At 36.9% G+C, this 19395-nt stretch overlaps 1 protein-coding gene across 1 annotated transcript in view; it reads left to right on the forward strand.

Annotated features, from left to right (window-relative positions):
* The first annotated feature begins 4200 nt into the window (after positions 1-4200).
* Positions 4201-19395, forward strand: part of LOC136026665 (large ribosomal subunit protein mL44-like) — a 44421-nt gene continuing 29226 nt past the window's right edge. The window contains exons 1-3 of the mRNA XM_065703406.1: positions 4201-4293; positions 12067-12205; positions 13708-13965. Coding sequence (XP_065559478.1) covers positions 4236-4293; positions 12067-12205; positions 13708-13965 — 455 coding nt within the window. The 5' untranslated portion in view covers positions 4201-4235. The remainder of the gene's footprint in view (positions 4294-12066; positions 12206-13707; positions 13966-19395) is intronic.

Below are 19395 nucleotides of genomic sequence, written 5' to 3' on the forward strand. Positions count from 1 at the left end.
CAGTGTTGCGACTTGACAGCGATCTGAAGGCAGTTTTAGTTAGGCGAAAATTGACGCTTTGGTGCATCCTTCCTACCAAAATGGATTTAATTTTCGGTGAATCTTGATGCCTGTAATTGGCCTACGTCCTTACTATTAAAAAAAAACTCCATTTTCTCGAACCAGTCAGTTTTTGTCATTGCTTCTTTCAAATTTCTTTTAACTAAAATTATTTGTTTTAAATGGCGAATTTCATCTAGAAATTTGCACAGAAAACATGGAAAAGGACAAGGGAAAGTGAAGCCCTTGAGCCCCCTCCCGCAAAAGGAAAGGGAGAATACAAAGTTTAATGATAAATCTATTCATTTATAATTCAGGTATTGTCATCCGTTTTTTATCACTAATAGCTCGTCTAGATTATTTATTTTCTGTAAGATTGGGATAGACAATTAAAAGAACGAATATCTAGTCATTTGTGTTCTAAATCACAATAACAGCTTATCAATCCCTTTTTGTCTCCCTTTTCAGTTTTTTACAGAAAAGCAGGGCGTATTATCATTTTCGTTTAGTTTTTATTTATTGTTCTATTTAGCGAAATCTATGATTTATCGGTCTTGAAAACGAATAAAAGGAACAGAAACCAACAGCTAGCTCTTCGTTTTATTTGCTAAGAGAGTCGATGTTCTGGTCCTGGTCTAAAAGATGAATATGCTAAATTCAATATTGTTACTGCCTCAGCAAATAATCAAGATGAAATTACCCAGCGCTGATCTGTCTTTCCTTTTTTTAGATTTTGGACTCTTTGCGCAGTCAGGGGCATAGTTAAAGGGGAGGGAAGAGGAACTTGGAAGTCAAGAAAAATTCCTTTGGGAGCCCCTTTTGAAGTCTCAAAAATTATCTAAGACTCTTTAGTTACACTTTTAAAGCTTGGAAATAATAATCCCAAGTCAATTTTCAAACAGGGCGTGTGTTAGAGCATCTTGAATCTCGTTTGGATTTTGGAAAATTATCCAAAACATTTTTGCTATGCTATTCCGGTTTCAAAATAAAAATTCTGAACTAAGTATCAAATAGGTCTTGTGTTGGAGCATTTTATATCTCGTTTTAATTCTTGGAAAGTATCTAGAACTCTTTAGCTGCACCATGCAGGGTTCAAAATAAGAATTTCAAGCTAAGAATCAAACAGGGCCTGTGCTACAGCATCTTGAGTCTCGTTTGAATCTCAAAAATTGTCTAAAACCCCTTAATCAACTTGTCGCCAAATATTGAAGTTGGGGCCTTATGGCTCCCAATTGGAGTAGAGAGCTTTAATCCATTTCAAGTACCCCTGCTTAATACAAGTATCCTCCTGGCTTCGGGGGTTACAGTAACTTGAGCCCACCATGCCTTGATAGAAAATAATTTTGATCAGTGCCTCCAGGGACTTCTAATTACTGTGTTGCTAGGGTTATACTTTTCATTTCTTCAAGGGTTGGAATATATAGAAGCCTCTTTCACTATTGCAGATAGAATCTATGGGTCTACATTCTTTTTAGCAACAGGTTTTCATGGTTTACATGTACTTATTGGTACTATTTTTCTCATAATTTGTATTTTGCGTCATGCTAAGTGCTACTTCTCCCCCCAACATCATTTCGGGTTTGAGGCTGTGGCTTGATACTGACACTTTGTTGACGTTGTATAATTGTTTCTTTATCTTTCTATCTACTGATGAGGGGAATAAAATCTTTCTAGTATAAATATTAAACTTGACTTCCAATCGAGGGATCCTATTAGGGAAAGATAATTATTTTAATTTGATTAAGAATTTTTATGCTTGTTTTTATTATGCTAACCCTGAGGATTTTTGTAAATAGAAAAGTCTCTCTGGATCACGAAAAAAGTTCCCCATAAGAATGCGGATTCGATCCTTTAAATTCCTCTCGTACTCCCTTTTCTATTAGATTCTTTGTTATTACTCTAATTTTTCTTATTTTGATGTAGAGATTACTCTACTCCTACTCATAGTATTTTTGAACATGTCTTGCCCGACAACCTACCTAGTTATCTTCTTTTCTTTCATCCTTGTCGCGGGAGTATTTTATGATTGAAGAGAAGGTGCCCTCAGATGAATTAAATAATTGTCAACTCTATTAAAGATTGCTTTATTTAGGAGAATAGTTTAAATAGAACCTGTGTGCAGGGCCTGTGTTACAGCATCTTGAATCTCATCTGAATTCTTAAAAACTTTCTAAGGCTGTTTAATCACACAATTCAGGCTTCGAATTAAGAATTCCAAGCTAACTTTAAAAAAGGGCCTTTGTTACAGCATTTTGAACCTCCTTTGAATTTTCGAAAATTAGAGTGTTTGATGGTTTATGCCACCTCATAAAAAGAATGTTTTTCTATAATAATCAACGTAAGTACTGATGTGAGTAATTCAAAAAGCCTAGTGGTTGTTGTTTTTCACGTCGATGAAGTGAAAGGAGATCAGAGTGTTGGATGGGAGAAAGTTGTGAGTGACTCTTTCTTAAAGCTGATTCAAGTACAGCAGGGCACAGCTGGAGATCTACTCACATCGTAAAAAAACTGTCTGCTTAAACAAATTGCAGTACTAAAGCAGAATCTGATCGATTTTGCATCAGATAATGCATCTGTCATGATGGGAGGACAAGGTGGTGTGCAAGCAATGCTCTCGCTTGACTTACCAAACATCTTTGTCCTCGGGTGTGTATGCCATCCAATTTATTGATATGCTAGTGCTACAAGTCAGAAGCTACCTGAAGACATCGGAGAATTATGTCAGGACATCTATAATTACATTAGCGGAAGCCCCAAAAGGGCTGGGGAGTTTATCGAAATGGAGAAATTCATGGAGCTTGATGAGCATAGGACTCTGTGCCATGTTAAAACTAGGTAACGCTCCCGACTCCCAGTTTTTCTACGCTATCTTGAGCAATGGCAATTCTTGATGCTTTCCATTCTGAGTGAAAGCTTTAAAGAAGGGAACAAGCCAGCCAAAAGCACAGCTATTCTAGAGAAATTGCTTTCACCGATCTTCAAAGTCTATTTTACTTTCCTAGCATATATACTACCGTTTGTTACAGACCCGAATAGACAATTTCATTCAGAGGGGACACAAATTCACAGTCTCTACAATTGGGTTTGTGAAGTGTGCAAAACAATTGTCATTCATTTTTTTGTAGTCATCGTACTTGGAGAAGACCAAAGCATCTCTGATATAGTTCAGGAGCCCACAGCATTTCCGACATGTGAAAGAAGTAGATTGTGGCAGTCGTGAAGAAGTCTTGTTTATCAACGAAAAGATCTTGTTATCAACTTCAGCTACTTTCAAGACAAAATGCACAAAATACTTGATAGGACAGAGTGACAAACAAAGGAAAAGTTTTTCAGTTCGAAGTACTCGTTGACTGAATACTTAGACAGACTAGACCCAAAGATAGCAATGTGTCTCAACCATGGGAGATTATCTCATTACTCACTACTTGACCAGTTTCCAAATTTGGCAAAGGAAAGTGATGTAGAATATTTTGCCAAGGACTAGAAACGTTGATCATTTTGCTCTGATCTCAAGAAATATGCAGAATCTGTCCCAATTGTAAAGTAGTAGAACAGTTGTAAAGTAGTGAACAGTATGATAGTCCTCAAATAATTAGTTTTCCGTTCTTGTGTGAATTCATAATGGAAATGCTCATCCTGATTCATTCTTCTGCTTGTGCTGAAAGGACTTTTTCTGATGTCACTATCAACAAGACCAAGTTGGGAAGCAAACTTGTTCTCTCTCAGTCTCTCCATGTTTCACTTGCAGTTATTGTTTCCCTTTTTTTTATGTGGAATAAATCAGAATTCCTCAAATGTACATGATTTGTTGTATCTCGCATTTTATGCGTAAAGTTGAGTCTATATTTGAAAACATCAGTTTAGTTTTGAAAATGAAAAACTAAGACTGCTGAGTGTTCGTTATTGAATATAAATTCTGCTATTTGCAGGAGAGATCTTCCAAATATCTTTGAAAGAAGCTATCTGATACTTTGTTCTCTTTAGTGTAATGAGACTTTCCGATCCTCCGCGTGTTTCGCATAGCGCAAAAAAAATTCGTCTTGCGCGTTGTGGAGCACGCAAAAAAAAGACATGGTACAATTTTTGGGATCAGTGATACAATTTTGGGGCGGTTCGCGCCACTTTTCTTCCAGCATTGGCAACATCAAACTTCACAATTATTTGAAATCCGAGACACGCGTCTTGAAAAACTGAAGATGTTCTTAAAGCAAATTCTTCGAGTTATTAGTGCAGAACTTTTAACCTCCATGTTTGGTCATGTCAAATTATTTTATCAGAGCTTTCATTTACTGATATTAGTCCGTCTGTTTTGCTTTTTGGCTAATATGCTAGGCTGTGTGACCCCTGGGGATAGGGAACTCAATAGTTCTAACTGTGCTTGCCCAGTAAAATCCTTGTTGGTGTAATTTTTCAATCTGTAAAATGGTGATAGCCACTCCATTCCATTTAGATCACACCTGTACAGACAAAATTCATAGGGGGTATATCCCCTCAATGTTTAAAGAACTCTAGAGGGAGGGAAAAGGGAATTTGTGCAACCCAAACCACAAAATAGTGTACTCTAAGTATTTTTTTTGCAGATGAATATTTTTCATAATATTTAATTGATTGAAAAGATATTTTCTAAAGGAATAGGCCTAGTTATAAATTCATGAAACTTTTGTATTCCATCTGTAGTAAGCCAGTTTCTTAAACCACAGATATGCCTTGTCCAATGATCCTTGGGTGGATTTTCTGTGATAAAAGAGGGTGTTTCTGCTAAATATGAACAAATATTGTTGCAAGTTATGGTATTGTAGCCTAGTGAAGAGTGTTAATGTAGCCAAGTTTCTTTGCTTTCAGCTTCTTGCTTATTTACAGAAAAAGGTATGTCTAGCATTCAAACCACACACAAGAATAGCCTACATGTTAAGAAAGTGTAATGTTGTCTATTGAATAGGTTTATTGACCCAGGCTACCTACAAAAAAACATAACATGAAACTTCCATGCAACATAATATAAAAATACTACATCTTCCTTCTCATAATAAAAAAAAGCAACATACTAAACTTCCAAAACACTTTAACTTCAAGAGTGGTCCACTAAAGTCTTAGCTTGGTTCACTTCACTGAGACTTTGGCCACATTAAGGCTGTAGCTTTTCATACTTCTTTTCACTTCACTCTTTTTACAGGTTTAGCTTCAGGGGTCCTCTTACTATTCGACCATAATGCGTGCGTAGCTGCAATGGTGTTTTGCTGGTACCCTGGGGCTGAGATAAAGTGGCCGTCTTGTTGGGGCTTGGGCTGGCCTGCTGATCGTCCCACAGTGGCAATGGGGACATGAACAGGTCTGGCTATGAAGCTAAGGGTGGTGACTCAATAGCCGTTTCTGTTGTTGGCAGTGCTGCTTCATTGCTTGTCTCACTGACATGGCTCAAACCTTGCTGGTTTTGATGTGGATGGACTCTGAGATGTTCACAGTTTCTCCTTAGCACGGAACCTTTGTTGGTACACACCTGGTAGGATCATGGCTGTCCTGCATGGGATAGGACAACAGCCTGACTCCACAGTCTGTTGGGTGTCTTCTGTATGTAACCGCATCTCCAGGGGTGAGTTGTTTCAGTGATCTAGCTGATTTGTTATGATACAGCTTTTGGCGTTTTTGCATTTCAGTTCTTCATTGGGTGAACTGTGTGGTCAGAATGACTTTCTTCTTGAGGTGTTGTTAGGTGCACGGCAGGATGGATCTTAGCTGACGTGACATTAGGAGCTGGGCTGGTGACGCAAACCCGTTGACTGGTGTATTCCTATACTCTAGTATACCCAGGAAGGGGTCTTCTCTGTTTTGTACCACCTTCTCAATCAGTCTGTTGGATTTTGGGTATCCTGGGCTGGACATGGTTAGTGAGATTCCCCACGTCTTGGCAAAATTGGTGAATTCTCTCAATGTGAACTGAGGTCTGTTGTCTGACATTAGCTGAGATGGTATGCCATGTCAGGCGAAATGGGCCTTGAGTTTTGTGATGATTGGACTGGATGAGGTTGTTGGAAGCTTGTCAATTTCGAAAAAATGGCTGTGGTAGTTGATGGTTACCAAGAAACTGGCGCTTTTCCATTCGAAGAGATTGGTTGCAACCTTTTGCCATGGCAGCGTCTTGATGTTGTGGTTTATCATTGGTTCCTTTGAATTGCTTGGCATGTTGTTGGTGCATGTTTGGCACTTTGCTATGTACTGCTTGACGTCTGTGTTGATTCCTGGCCAATATACCAGCATTCTGGCTTGTTGTTTTGTTTTCTCGATTCCAAGATGGGCTGCATGTAACTGCTGCAGTGTAGCTGCCTGCTTATTCTTGGGGATGATCAGCCTTTCTCCTTTGAGTAGGATGCCTTTTTTGAAGGAGAGTTCATGCTGCAAGTTCCAGTATGCTTGGATGTTGGTTGGGCAGTCTTTTCTTGCACTCGGCCACCCTGCTTGGACTGTTTTGATCAGGGTACTCAATTCTGAATCCTTTGTTGTTTCCACCTGGATCTCTTCGAGCTTCTGGTCACTGGCAGGTAGGTTTTGTACAACTTGGTGTACGTAGACATCTAGACTTTCTTCCAGTGTTGGATCTGCATCGCCCAGGTGTAGGCGGGATAGAGCATCGGCTACAGGAATTTCTGAGCCCGGTTGGAACTTCAGGCTAAGGTCATAAGGCTGGAGCTGGAGCATTAATCTCTGTACTCTGGGTGGGGCCTTGTGGATAGGGTTTGCCACCACCATTTTGAGTGGGCGGTGGTCAGTAGTAACTTCAACATGCCAGCCATAGAGATAATGGTGGAAATGTTTGCAGCCAAATGCGATGGCGTACAGCTCTTTTTCTAGCTGGGAATATTTCTGCTCTGTTTTGCTGAGCCATCTCGATGTGTAAGCTGTGACTTTCCCCTCCGAGACCAGGTGTGCACCAAGTCTGTGGCTAGAGGCATCAACTATGAGTTCCATGTTGTTACTCTTGTGGTTGAAGAATGGGGTATTGGATACTATGGAGCTCTTCATGTCTTCTAGGATATGCATGTGTTCCTCTTCCCAGATGAATGGGTCTGCTTTAGTCAGGTCATGGAGTTTTTTGTTCTTTGTTGAGACTTGGAATGTACTTGGCTAAGTAATTGATCATCCCAAGAAGTGTTTGGAGTTCTTCTTGGCATGATGGGCTTGGCATGTTGTTTATGGCACAGATCTTATTGGGGTCTGGCTGCATTCCTTCAGAGCTTATGACGTGTCCGAAGTACTCTACTCTGGATACTGAGAACTCGCACTTCTCTTCATTGAATTGGATGCCCTTGACAAGGGTGCGTTCCAATATTGCTGCTAGGCGTTTGTTGTGTTCTTCTTGGGTGTCGCCATACACGATCATGTCATCAATGATGGTTTTGAATCCTTCTAGGCCTTCAAAAGTGTCTTCCATTCACTGCTGAAATTCATCTTGGGCTGAGATGATTCCAAAGGGCATTTGCTTGAAATGGTATCTCCCATAGATTGTGCTGAATGTCATGAGATAAGAAGAGTTGTCAGACAGCAGAATGGACCAGTAACCAGATCAGGCATCAAGTTTGGTGAATACTTTGGCTCCATGTAGCTTTGAGGTGACATTGTCTAGAGTGGGAATCGGGTAGTGCGGTCGCTTGATGGACTTATTTAGATCAACTGGATCAATGCACAGTCTTATGGAGCCGTCCTTCTTTTCTACCATTACCATTGAGTTAACCCATTTGGAGGGGTCACTACTTTTTCTATGATACCTAGGCTGTCTAGGTGACTGAGCTCTGTCTTGAGCTTATCCTGCATAGCGGCAGGGACTCGTTGGGCTGGGTAGACGGTTGGTGTAGCATTATCCTTTAGGTGTATGTTGCATTCTCCATCCAGCTTCCCAATTCCTCTGAATACTTCTTTGTACTTTTCCTTCAGGTGTGGTACTTGGGAAGTTGCTATGTCTATGTTTAGGACTAGCTTGATCAGGTCCAGGTTGCAGCTAGAATGGTAGCCAATGATTGGGGAGGATGAGGTCTCGACTACATAGAACTGCTGCGTGCTGCTCACGTTGTCTTTGTACCTACAGGATAGTTCACAGACTCCTGTTACTGGGATCCGTGCTCCACAATAGCTTGTGAGGTGCTTATTGGTGGGTTTCATGGTGGGCTTTGGCGTGATGAGGTTAAAATACTTCTTTGGGATGATATTCACCTGGGCTCCTGTGTCAATCTTAAATTGTACAGGGAACTGGTTGTTGATAGTCAGTGGAATAAGTGCTTTGTCTTTGTTCTTACTTTGCTTGATGGAGTAAAGGAAAACAGTTTCGTTGCTGGGGTTTGTATCTGCAACATCTTCATCAACTGCACTGACTGTCTTACTTCAACAGACCCTGGCAAAGTGGTTGGTCTTTTTGCATATGGAGCAGGTTTTCCCCTTTGCAGGACAGATGTGTGAAGGGGGAGTATGTTCCGCCACAGAAGTAGCATGCTTTACTCTTGGAGCTGCTTGCTTCTGTTTGTTTGTTTCTACCACTGTTCCGGTTTTGGTAGCGGAATATAGCGTCGATCTCTTGTTTGATGGGGGCTGGTCTTGTTCTGTTTAAGGTCTTGAGTTGAGCCTGGGTTGCTTCATGGCTTCTGCACATAAAGGTTGCTTTATCCAGTGTGAGTTCATCACCTTCAGCCAAGAGCTTTTCACACAAGTTTTGGTTTCGGATTTCACATACAATTCGGTCCCAAACCATTTCATCTGGGTCTGAGTAGGAGCATGGTTTCACTAATGTCCTTAGATCTGTGATGTATTTTTCCACAGTCTCTGTGTCGTTTTGGTCTCGCTTCTGGAACAGGTATCGTGCAAAAACTGTGTTCTTCTGAGGTGAAGCATATGCTTTGAATTTAGCGAGGTAAGATTCAACTTTATGCAGCTCTTCAGGCGCGACGTTGAAGGTGTTGAATATTTCCGACCTTTTGCTCCAGCCCAGATGAGTAGGTAGGCACACTGTACTTTTTCTGTTTTGCCTGAAAGTGGCACTGCAAACATAAGCTTAGCGTGTTCTTCAAAGCGGTCCCATTCCTCTGAAAAGGAGTTGACCTCCCAGTCTATTGATGGCTGAAGGACGTCCATTGTTATTCAGATCCCACTTCTGACACCATGTAATGTTGTCTATTGAATAGTTTTATTGACCCAGGCTACCTACAAAAAAACATAACATGAAACTTCCATACAACATAATATAAAAATACTACAGAAAGCATTTCTTACTTCATTATATGCAGGTAAATCCTAGTTAAAAGAATTTACAGGAGAAGAACCTTTATCTTTACTTCTTTCCTTGTATTTCCATTTTTTATATCACATTTATAAATATTTATTTATTTAATTTTCTAAGTCTTGAAAATTGTTCATAAACAAACACAAAAACACCATTTAATTTAACCAAACCTAACTTAACCTAATTTATCTCTCTTTGAGTATTAATGTGTTTTTTAGAAATAATTAGTTGGTGCTGGTGATGTTTAGTTATATATACAGAGTATTTGAAAATGGTTTCTCAATAGTAGGCTAATTCATTAGCAAGCAAAATTCACAGTAATTCTCCAGACAATAATTCAGTAGGACATGGCAAACTATCAACAAATTCATTAAAGAGTATGGCCAGAGTTATTTTGTACCATTTATCCACATTTCCAGTTTGAGCATCAATTCAGGTATATTTCCTAGTAGATAGAAAATTGTCCAAGTAATTCTGTTGTATAAACAAGGTGATAAATCTCATGTAAGTAATTATCATCCAATTGCAATTTTATCACCATTATCTAAAGTGTTCAAGAAAAATTTAAAAGAAAGGATTTCTAGCTATTTGGATCAAATAAATTTATCTACTAAATATCAATTCAGATTTAGGGCAAACCATTTGACAGAACATGCAGTTGCAGCTCTTTTATTAGAGATAAATGATGGTTTCCATGTGGCTACTGTTTTCTATGATGTAAAAAAAGCATTTGACACTTTAAATTGTGAAATTCTTCAAATTCCAGGATAAGAGGGAAAGGATTACAAATTATTAAATCATAGCTGTGCAGATGCAAAATCACAGTAGAGGTTGGTGGGAAAATGACTAATTTAAAAAGTCTTATTGATATTGGTGTCCCCCAAGCCTCAGTATTTTGTCCACTTTTATTTTTGATTTATATTAATGATCTTCCATGATGTATGCAAGAGAATTTTAGCCATGCAATTCTATTTGCAGATAATACAGCTATGACAGTTAAATTTGACTAGAAGTGTTACCTTAGTTAATTGATCGTTTGTTTCCAATAATCTAGCACTGAATTTCACAAAAACTAAATTTATGGTTTTTGGTTGTTCAAAATTTACCACTTGAGAGATTTCTTGTCAAGAGCTTCTGGTTGATGATAAAAAAAATTGCAGGGTCCAATCATATTGTTATTTAGGAGTTTTTCTTGATACCCTTTTGTCATTTCACAATCATATTGAGTATTTAAGATCAAAACTTGTTCAAAATATTAGGTTGATGGATTGTGTGAAGAATATTTTTCTATTTACCGTATTAAAAACAAAATACTACTCTCTAATTGCTTCTTATTTGAATTACTGCTCAGTTGTATATCTTAATACCTTTTGGAAGCATATAAAACCTTACAGGTAATACAAAATAGGGCAATAAGAATACTCAATTTTTTTTTACATTGACCTTCAAAACTTGAAAATGTTTTGGAAACTAAAATCTTATTACTTTTCTTAAATTTGTTAGATTTAAAAGATATATGAGTATTAAATGCTTCCATATTGCATTTTCAAATCTAAATTTCTAAAATTATTTCTATGATAAATCTCTGTTAATTTTACTTCCTTGTTTGGATTGTCAGAGGTTTGGGATGTACCAAATTCCTTTTTTGGGGAATTCCAAATTCCTTTTTTCTGAAAGGTCAACATTTTTGATTAGGTACCAAATACCCTTCATAGCAAACAATTATAAGCTGAATGATAAAATTCTGTTCTATTAATCCCAAAAATTTCAGCTAAATTTAAAAAAGCAAATATTAAAGATCATTTGCTAAAAAGTTTTGATTAGTCACCATTGATGATAGAAAATTAAATTATTTGATCTTATTCTTTGTGTTTTTTTTTGTGTCCCTGTGCGGGGGATGGCCTCCCTTGCCCCTCCTGCCTGATATTTATTCACTTACTAATCCTTGTTACTTCTCCTTTGTTTGTTATTTTCTATTTTGTTTGTTTTTTTGCTGTGTCAAATTGTGGAATTATTATTGTGATGAGATGCTAATGTTTTTCTAGGTTTTTGCACTATCCCAGCCTTAAGATCCCTGCTCTCTGTTCGGATGTAATATTGCTTTTGTATTTTTTTAGTTGAATGAAGAAAGTAGAAATCATTCCCTCAACAGAACAAATTCTGGGCACAGCTACTTTATATATCAGCTAAGAATCAATTTGTAATTAGTGAGAATTCAAGGCTAGGGGTTATCAGAAGATGGTTGTGACAGAAGGGGTATTCAATGATACTGCAAAGGGGGATTTTAGGTCTAAATTTATCAATTTAAGCATGCTACCGCATTTATCCATATGAGCAACTGAAGATTACTTGCATATCTGCACACACAGGGTAGGGGGTTGGTTATCCTGAGATTGGTCACATGACTTTTGCAAAGATTGGTCACATGACCTCTGCAAAGGAGTAATTGTAATACGTTTGTAAAATAGTCCTCTGTTTTTATCTGTGTGTATGTATAGGGGGATAGAACTGGGGTTAAGTATGTTCAGGTAAGGTCAGAATAACAGTAAATTCACTTTACCCCCCCCCCCCAAAAAAAAAAAAATATTGGAATGCTAATGCTAAATTTAAAGAAGTTTTCTTTGAAATAAAATAAACATCATATGAGTTGTAAAATACAAGATTATTAAATTTAAAAATAAAGTCTTATTATTCCTTATGCATCCAGGATTTAAACCAATGTCACATTGTAAAAGAATTTATTTTGATAAATGTTTATATTTTAGGAAATAATCTTGCCATCTCTAGGAGGTGCTATAAACCAATGTATGTTGCACCTTATTTAAGGGAACTCAGAAGAAGGAAGGATGTTCAGTTAAAGAAATTGGGAGATTTTAGTACACCACGTTCAAAGTATATTGAATGGTAAGGATGAGTAATTAAATTTGTGGTTCTTGGTTCTAGGTGAAAGTCCAGGACCTATATCCCTTAAAAAATAGCTTTTTTTGGCAATTCAAATGCTCTTACTCTGTCTATTCCAGTTATTCTTCTTCTTTAAGGAATTGGTTTGTAGTTTTGAGAAACATGCTCATACAAGAGCAAATTTGTAGGATAGACAGACTGTGGAGGTGTCATAACTGAAAAGGTGATTTTCTTTAGGATGCATTCTTTCTTCACCCTGTTATTTGAGGATAAACATCTTTTTTTTTAATATTGACCAATGGTTTGCATTGTGCAGTTACCAATCTCCTGATTCAATACCTTCAGCTGGGAATGCAATGTGTGGCTGGGGACAAATCATCCTACACTTCCCATGCTTTTTCCCTAGATTTTTCCAGGTACCCATTTAGAGCCGGGTTGACTCTGACTGATCTTACAGGGTTATACCATTGACCCCCATTCCAAACCAAAGAACCAGAAACACCAGGACTCAAACCTCTGACCTCATGATTTCAAGTCTTTAACACTAACCACTCAGTTAGTGCTATAACAAATACTCAGTTATATACAAGGCAACAAATAAATTATAGAAGGAGACAAATTTCTTCCCTGAGAAAGGTCAAAGATGCTCCCCCCCCTGTATGAACTTCAAAACAACATGGGGTTAAATTCCTGGACTTAGAATTTGATTTTGGTTTGTTTAAATTTTTGAACCTACAAGAATGGAATTGTAAAATTTTCTTTCCAGATTTCCACATTCAGCAGATGCAATTGTGCTTAAGACTCATATAAAACTTTATAATGAAAGAGACTGCATTAACTAAGAAAAGACATTCATCTTTATTTAGTTTAAGAAGAGGAAAATTCAAGTTAGTGAAGACTGAAAACAAGCAAAAAGCCTCTAGTATCAGAAGAGAATTCACAATAAGAAGGAAAAAAATGGAGTACAAATTGAAAGTTATTTTTAATAATGTGACTCAGTATTTGTGCTGTAATTTGCGTGTAAAATTCTTGCAGTTCAAAAGCTCCACAATCTTTTCTGTGGCCTCAATTCACAGAATTTAAGGAGGAAGTGGAGGACAAAAATGTAGTTTTTCAAAATTCTGTGGGGGGGGGGCTGTTTTTTTTCAATTCTTCTAATGCTAGTACAAAAAAGTTAATTTTAATCACTTAAAATTGACTTTTTTGTACTAGCATTAGAAAAAAACTTTTTAATAATCTAAAAGGGGGGAATACCCCCATGGGGGCATTTTAGGACTTTCTGAGGACCATAAAGTCCTCCTTTCTGTGTATCTTCCTCTTCATATAAAATTGAAAGGCAGTGTTGTCTTCATTGTTACTTGAATACAATCCTGGGTTTTTTGCAGGACCTTGCATGGAAAATGTCGGTTTTATCTGATTTGGGTGAAGCTGTATTACAGCCACTTCACACAAAACATCTGATCTTGCTGTTTAACATAACAGCTGATCTTGCTGTTTTTTTTCAGGAACCTTCAGGCAGAAATTTATGCTTTTGGAAAGAGGTTGGGAGAAGAGTTTGATCAGGAATTATTGAAGAGAGCTTTTACACACAAGTCTTACATACAGCAGGAACTGGAGCAACGGAAATCCCTTGGTATAGAGGACTCGTCATTGGCTCTTGAAGATAACGAAGAGTTTATCAATAAAGGGGATAGAATTGTATCTGACACAGTGGTCAAATACATCAAAAATGCGCTTCCCAGAGCTTCAACAGTCTTTCATAAGTATGAATTTTTTTATTATCTTAAAAGAATTTGTCGTTGTATGAGACTCACCACATAAGAGAGCATGCTGCACCCTAAAATAATTTGCCGAGTCTCATTCTTTCTGTCTTGTCAGCGGACCATCTCAAAGAAAAATGACCTATTATTGCATTTTCCCAGGGGATTAGCTGTCATTAAAAAAGCTGTAGATAATTTCCGGTTTGACTGTGAAACTGGACTGAAAAGACAGTGAATTTTACTTCTCTTTTGTTGGCAAGTTTGTTAAAGTTGGTGGCACTACAGGAGAATCCATAAGCAGCCAATAAGCCATAAGCATGCACTTTTTTGCCACTCTTTTGATTTTTCAGAACTCCTTAGATCCAATCTCAGAGGAAAGGAGGATTTTATATTCATGAAGTTATATGCTGGAATTGGGATGAGGACAGAACTAGAACATTTTTTAAGGGTAAGGGTTCAAATAAAATAGAAGATGCATTTTTGCCCAATACCTAGGGGCTATTGACGTTCAGCTTTCAAAGTCAGAGTTAGTTGTAAATTTATTGCCAAAAGACTTGAAGTTTTAAAATTTGAATTTTTAAGTCAGAATATCAATAGGATTTCTTAGATTTTGAATAAGCTAAAAAAAGAAATAGAAGTTCGAAAAATGATCAGAAACTTCTCATATTCTAGGCCCTGAATACTCCCTGTAAAATTTACAAAAAAACAACAGGTTTTAAAATTTTAATTTTTACCTATATTAAATTTATAAATTGCAATAAATAGTTCATTGGCCACAGTTCAAACTACGAAAATACATGAGTAAAAAATACTGTTGCGAGTTAAAAAACAAAGAGGCTTAAAAATTTTATTTTTTACATATCTTAATTTTATAAAATATAATAAATAGTTGATTGGCCACTGTTCAAACTACAAAAAAACACAAACATAAAATACAATCGCTTTTTGGAAATTGTAAAAGATGTTGCATCCAATGTGTGGCATATTGTCTTATTGTTAGATTAAATAAAAAAAAAAAAAATTTAACTGAAAGTAAGGAGCAAAAGTAAAACTTAAAACGAACAGAAATTACTTCGTATATGAAAGGGGCTCTTGACGCTAAAGTTTGACTCTTTATCTCAACTCTTCTTTTTAAAACAGTAAAAAACTTTAGCGTAAAGAGCGGGGCGTTGGTGAGGAAGCAGCTCCTTTCATATACGAAGTAATTTCTGTTCGCTTTAAGTTTTAATTTTGCTCCTTACTTTCAGTCAAAAAAATTGTTTTTTTTTATTTAATTTCTGAACGTTTTTCAATCAATGCATTTTTTGATTTTGGCTCTTCGCAGAGGAATAATTAAAACGAAATTTGCATATTTATTTTTTTTTTGTTTGCTAAATGGCTTTCTCATAATTTTGATTGAATGATTTTGAGAAAAAAGAGCGGGAGAGGAAGCCTAGTTGCCCTCCGATTTTTCGGTTAATTAAGATGAAGGCAACTATAACTTTTAATTTTTTACGAATTTTTTTTTTTAGTAAAAGATATACGTAACTTATAAATTAGCTAACGTAAAGAAGTTTTGTATTCTCATGTTTTTATTACATATATGTGGGGGTTCGCCTCCTCGTCAGTACCTCGCTCTTTACACTAAAGCTTAAATTTTGTCCCAATTCATGAAGAATGACCCCTGAATCACCAAAGCCGTAAAATAAATAGTTGAAATTACTAAAAATACTTTAGCGTAAAGAGCGGGGTATTAGGAGGAGGTGAGCCCCTCATATGGGTAATAATTTTTGTTCGTTTTAAGTTTTAATTCTGCTCTTTACTTCCAGCTGAAAAAAAACTTTCATATTTCTTTTTTCATTGTTTTTTTTTAAATAATGTTAGTAAATACTGCGCTCCCTTCATGGAAATTTTCTTCCACCATGACAAATTCCTCGATGGAAAGCTCCCCCAGCCAATCCCCCTATTCTCAACCCCTCCCCCCAACCAAAAAATCCTACTGAAAACGCCTGCACACTTCCCGATAACCATTACTATATGTAAGCACTGGTCAAAGTTTGTAACTTGTAGCCCCTCCCACGGGGACTGCGGGGGAGTAAGTCGTCCCCAAAGACACAGTTATAAGGTTTTTCGACTACGCTGAATAAAATGGCTATCTCAGAATTTTGATCCGTTGACTTTGGGAAAATAATTAGCGTGGGAGGGGGCCTAGGTGCCCTCCAATTTTTTGGTCACTTAAAAAGGGCACTAGAACTTTTCATTTCCGTTAGAATGAGCCCTCTCGCAACATTCTAGGACAACTGGGTCGATACGATCACCCCTGGGAAAAAAAAACAAAAAAACAAATAAACATGCATCCGTGATCTGCCTTCTGGCAAAAAATACTAAATTCCACATTTTTGTAGATAGGAGCTTGAAACTTCTACAGTAGGGTTTTCTGATACGGTGAATCTGATGGTCTGATTTTCGTTAAGAATTCTATGACTTTTAGGGGGTGTTTCCCCCTATTTTCTAAAATAATGTAATTTTTCTCAGGCTCGTAACTTTTGATGGTTAAGACTAAACTTGATGAAACTTATATATTTTAAATCAGCATTAAAATGCCATTCTTTTGATGTAGCTATTGGTATCAAAATTCCATTTTTTAGAGTTTTGATTACTATTGAGCCGGGTCGCTCCTTACTACAGTTCGTTTCCACGAACTGTTTGATAGTAGAGGATTCCGTAAAAATGAGCTTATAAGCTCCAGTTACTTAAAAATTTATATCTCCCACTCCAATGTATATATGAAGATAGTAGTTCCTGAAGCCGCGCTGAAAACCGATATTGCACCACCAAAGATATTTCAGCGCGCTGCCAACATAAAAGGCATCGGCGTGCCGGTTCGGCGCCAATACATTCAGAGGTAGTGTGCCGCCGAATATTTCAGCGACGAATTATTTTCTGAAATTACCAAGAGGAAAATGTAAGCCAAAAATCCATTATTCAATGACACTTTTAGGTTCCCTTCAAAATGTTTTTTAATTTACTCCTTTACTTTGGACTTCAGCTTGTGTTTCACTTGTTTTTCTCATCTTCACTACAATATAATTATTTCTAATCAAAATGAGTTTCAGCTACCCCTGATATTCCTCAAAAATCTTCTTTTTTATAAATATTCTCTTCTATTGGTTAAACAAATATATGTAAAATCTTCACCAAACTTCTGAGATCACATGCATTGAACCCACCGGCCCATACTATAGCTAACATTGGGAATTTTCTGTTGGGGGGGGGGTCCGGATGGAAAACGTCTAGACCCATAAACAAGTCACTGGTAGCATAAACAGTGAGATTTTGGGACATACCAACTCCTTATTGTCTAGAATAATTACCGATTATTTAAAGTCTAATGTTGTTTTCTACTTTCATACAATTTTTTTTTTATCTCCATTGATTTTCACTATCATATTCATTTTAATGCACTCTAAGCTTTTACGCCAAAGTTAAATTTGTGCATCAATAATTGAAAAAAATCCTGAAAATAAATGTTTTCTTAAGATTTTTTAAAAGAACGCCTTAAATGCCAACATCATCACTTTTGTCCTTTTCTGCATCCTGTCTTCACTGACATCATCTAATTAAACAGCCTTTTGAGAAATTCACATTTTGTTTGAGATAGCTGATCAACTGACAGATGATCAACTTGAGATTATAGGCTTTTTTTCAGACTGAGGCTGTTACGTTTATATTTATAGAAAAGTACCCACTTCAAATTATTATTCCTGGCAAATTCCCATATCGCATAGTGCTGGAACCCACTGGGCCAGGGCAAAAAAAGTAACAAAATAGAATCGTATTAAAATAAACAGATTTACATTAAAGCCGCCTAGTATTATAATGTAAACATAATCTTTTACTTCACTATAAAAATACTTTATAATAATTGGGGAGTAAAAATCCATTTGGCAGCCTAATCATACGCATAGTTTAAGCATATTCCTCCAGCTGAAGGGATACTAAAAATCAAATCCTCTCTCCATATTAATAGGAAGAACCGCTCATCAGGATTCTGCCATAAAAGCTGCAGATTCGAGAGTTTTCGTAACCCTTCCCCCAAAGAAAGGGAATCCACTGACTTAACAAAGTTTTCTTAAATTGCGTTCAATAATGTATTAGCGGATAACCGTCCCTCCTTTTTGTGCTGACTGTGTAACTTAAGGATTAGTCGCAAATGTAGCAACGTAGCCTCTAAAACTAGGACGATATGCATATAGCATTTCTAAGTCCCAAGCCAATTAGCTATCTCCTAATTTTCTGCCAAAGTTGGGTCAAAGATAGCACGCCAGTCTTAAAATCACTTGTGCGTGAGGACAAGAGTTCGAATCCTGGTGTCGTAGGTTATTTTCTTCGGAACGGTGGTCAGTTGTATGAATCTTTATGCTTAGTCCGAGTCGAACCAGGGAGCTTGTGTAAAAGCAAAGGATGGGTGGCCCCCAACCCCCATTGCGCTTCCTGGCTGGATGGCCAGGAAACGGATATCAGCATCATCAGTAGGAATTGTCAAGTCCAATACCGCACTCTTTACCTTCACCTTTAATTTTCGCTGCGATGCCATTAAAGGAAAAACGACGGCAAAATAAGTATAGGCTAGTCAAAGAAGTTTTATATAGGTTGCAAAACCAGGAAATCCTAACATGATGTAAGATATATGTTACATATATAACATATAACATAATATCATATATAACATCACAACATATAACATATATCATACATCAGATTCCATTGTGATTTCCCTTGAGGTTTCTTGCATCCATGCAAACGATTTTGTTTTAGTTTAAGTTTTGGAACTTAAATTTAGTTCAATTTTAAATTCCCTATTTTTTTCGGATTAATTAAATTTTCAGGCGGTTTAAGGTTTCAATGTCGATCCTTTGGATTCAAAGAATGTTTGAGAAAAGTTAAGATTGATGTCTCGTTCTTATTTTTTCCGAGGTTTGGTCTTGGTAACGAGCATGAAAAGGAATTGTGGACCCCAAGAACTATTGCCTAGAAGAAATTCCGAAACGAACTAATACCAATTTAGTTTTTAAAGGTTTAAAAAACAAGCAAAACAATTCTAAAAATGGAATAAATGCCGATCAATTGACGGCGCGCCACCGATCAGTTTTTGGCGGCACGCCGCTGACAATTTTTCGGCTTGTCGCCGCCTAATTTCACATCAGTTCGGCTTCGGGGACTAGAAGATAGTGACTTTTAATGTGACTCAGAGTCAAGAGGAGTTTTTTTTTTATTATTTGTCATCGTGAAAATTAGATTGATATTTTATACATGCAAAGCCAGAAGTTGAAGCAACTTTAACAGGTATGGGGTATTCAATTTTCTGTTTTGCTTTTACTCAAAGTAATTCTTTGTTGAATGATCTAAAGTAGGGAGTTACCACCACTATATTTGTATCTCGTTTTTATTTGT

Source organism: Artemia franciscana, chromosome 4, assembly GCF_032884065.1.
Source record: "Artemia franciscana chromosome 4, ASM3288406v1, whole genome shotgun sequence".
Classification (NCBI taxonomy): domain Eukaryota; kingdom Metazoa; phylum Arthropoda; class Branchiopoda; order Anostraca; family Artemiidae; genus Artemia; species Artemia franciscana.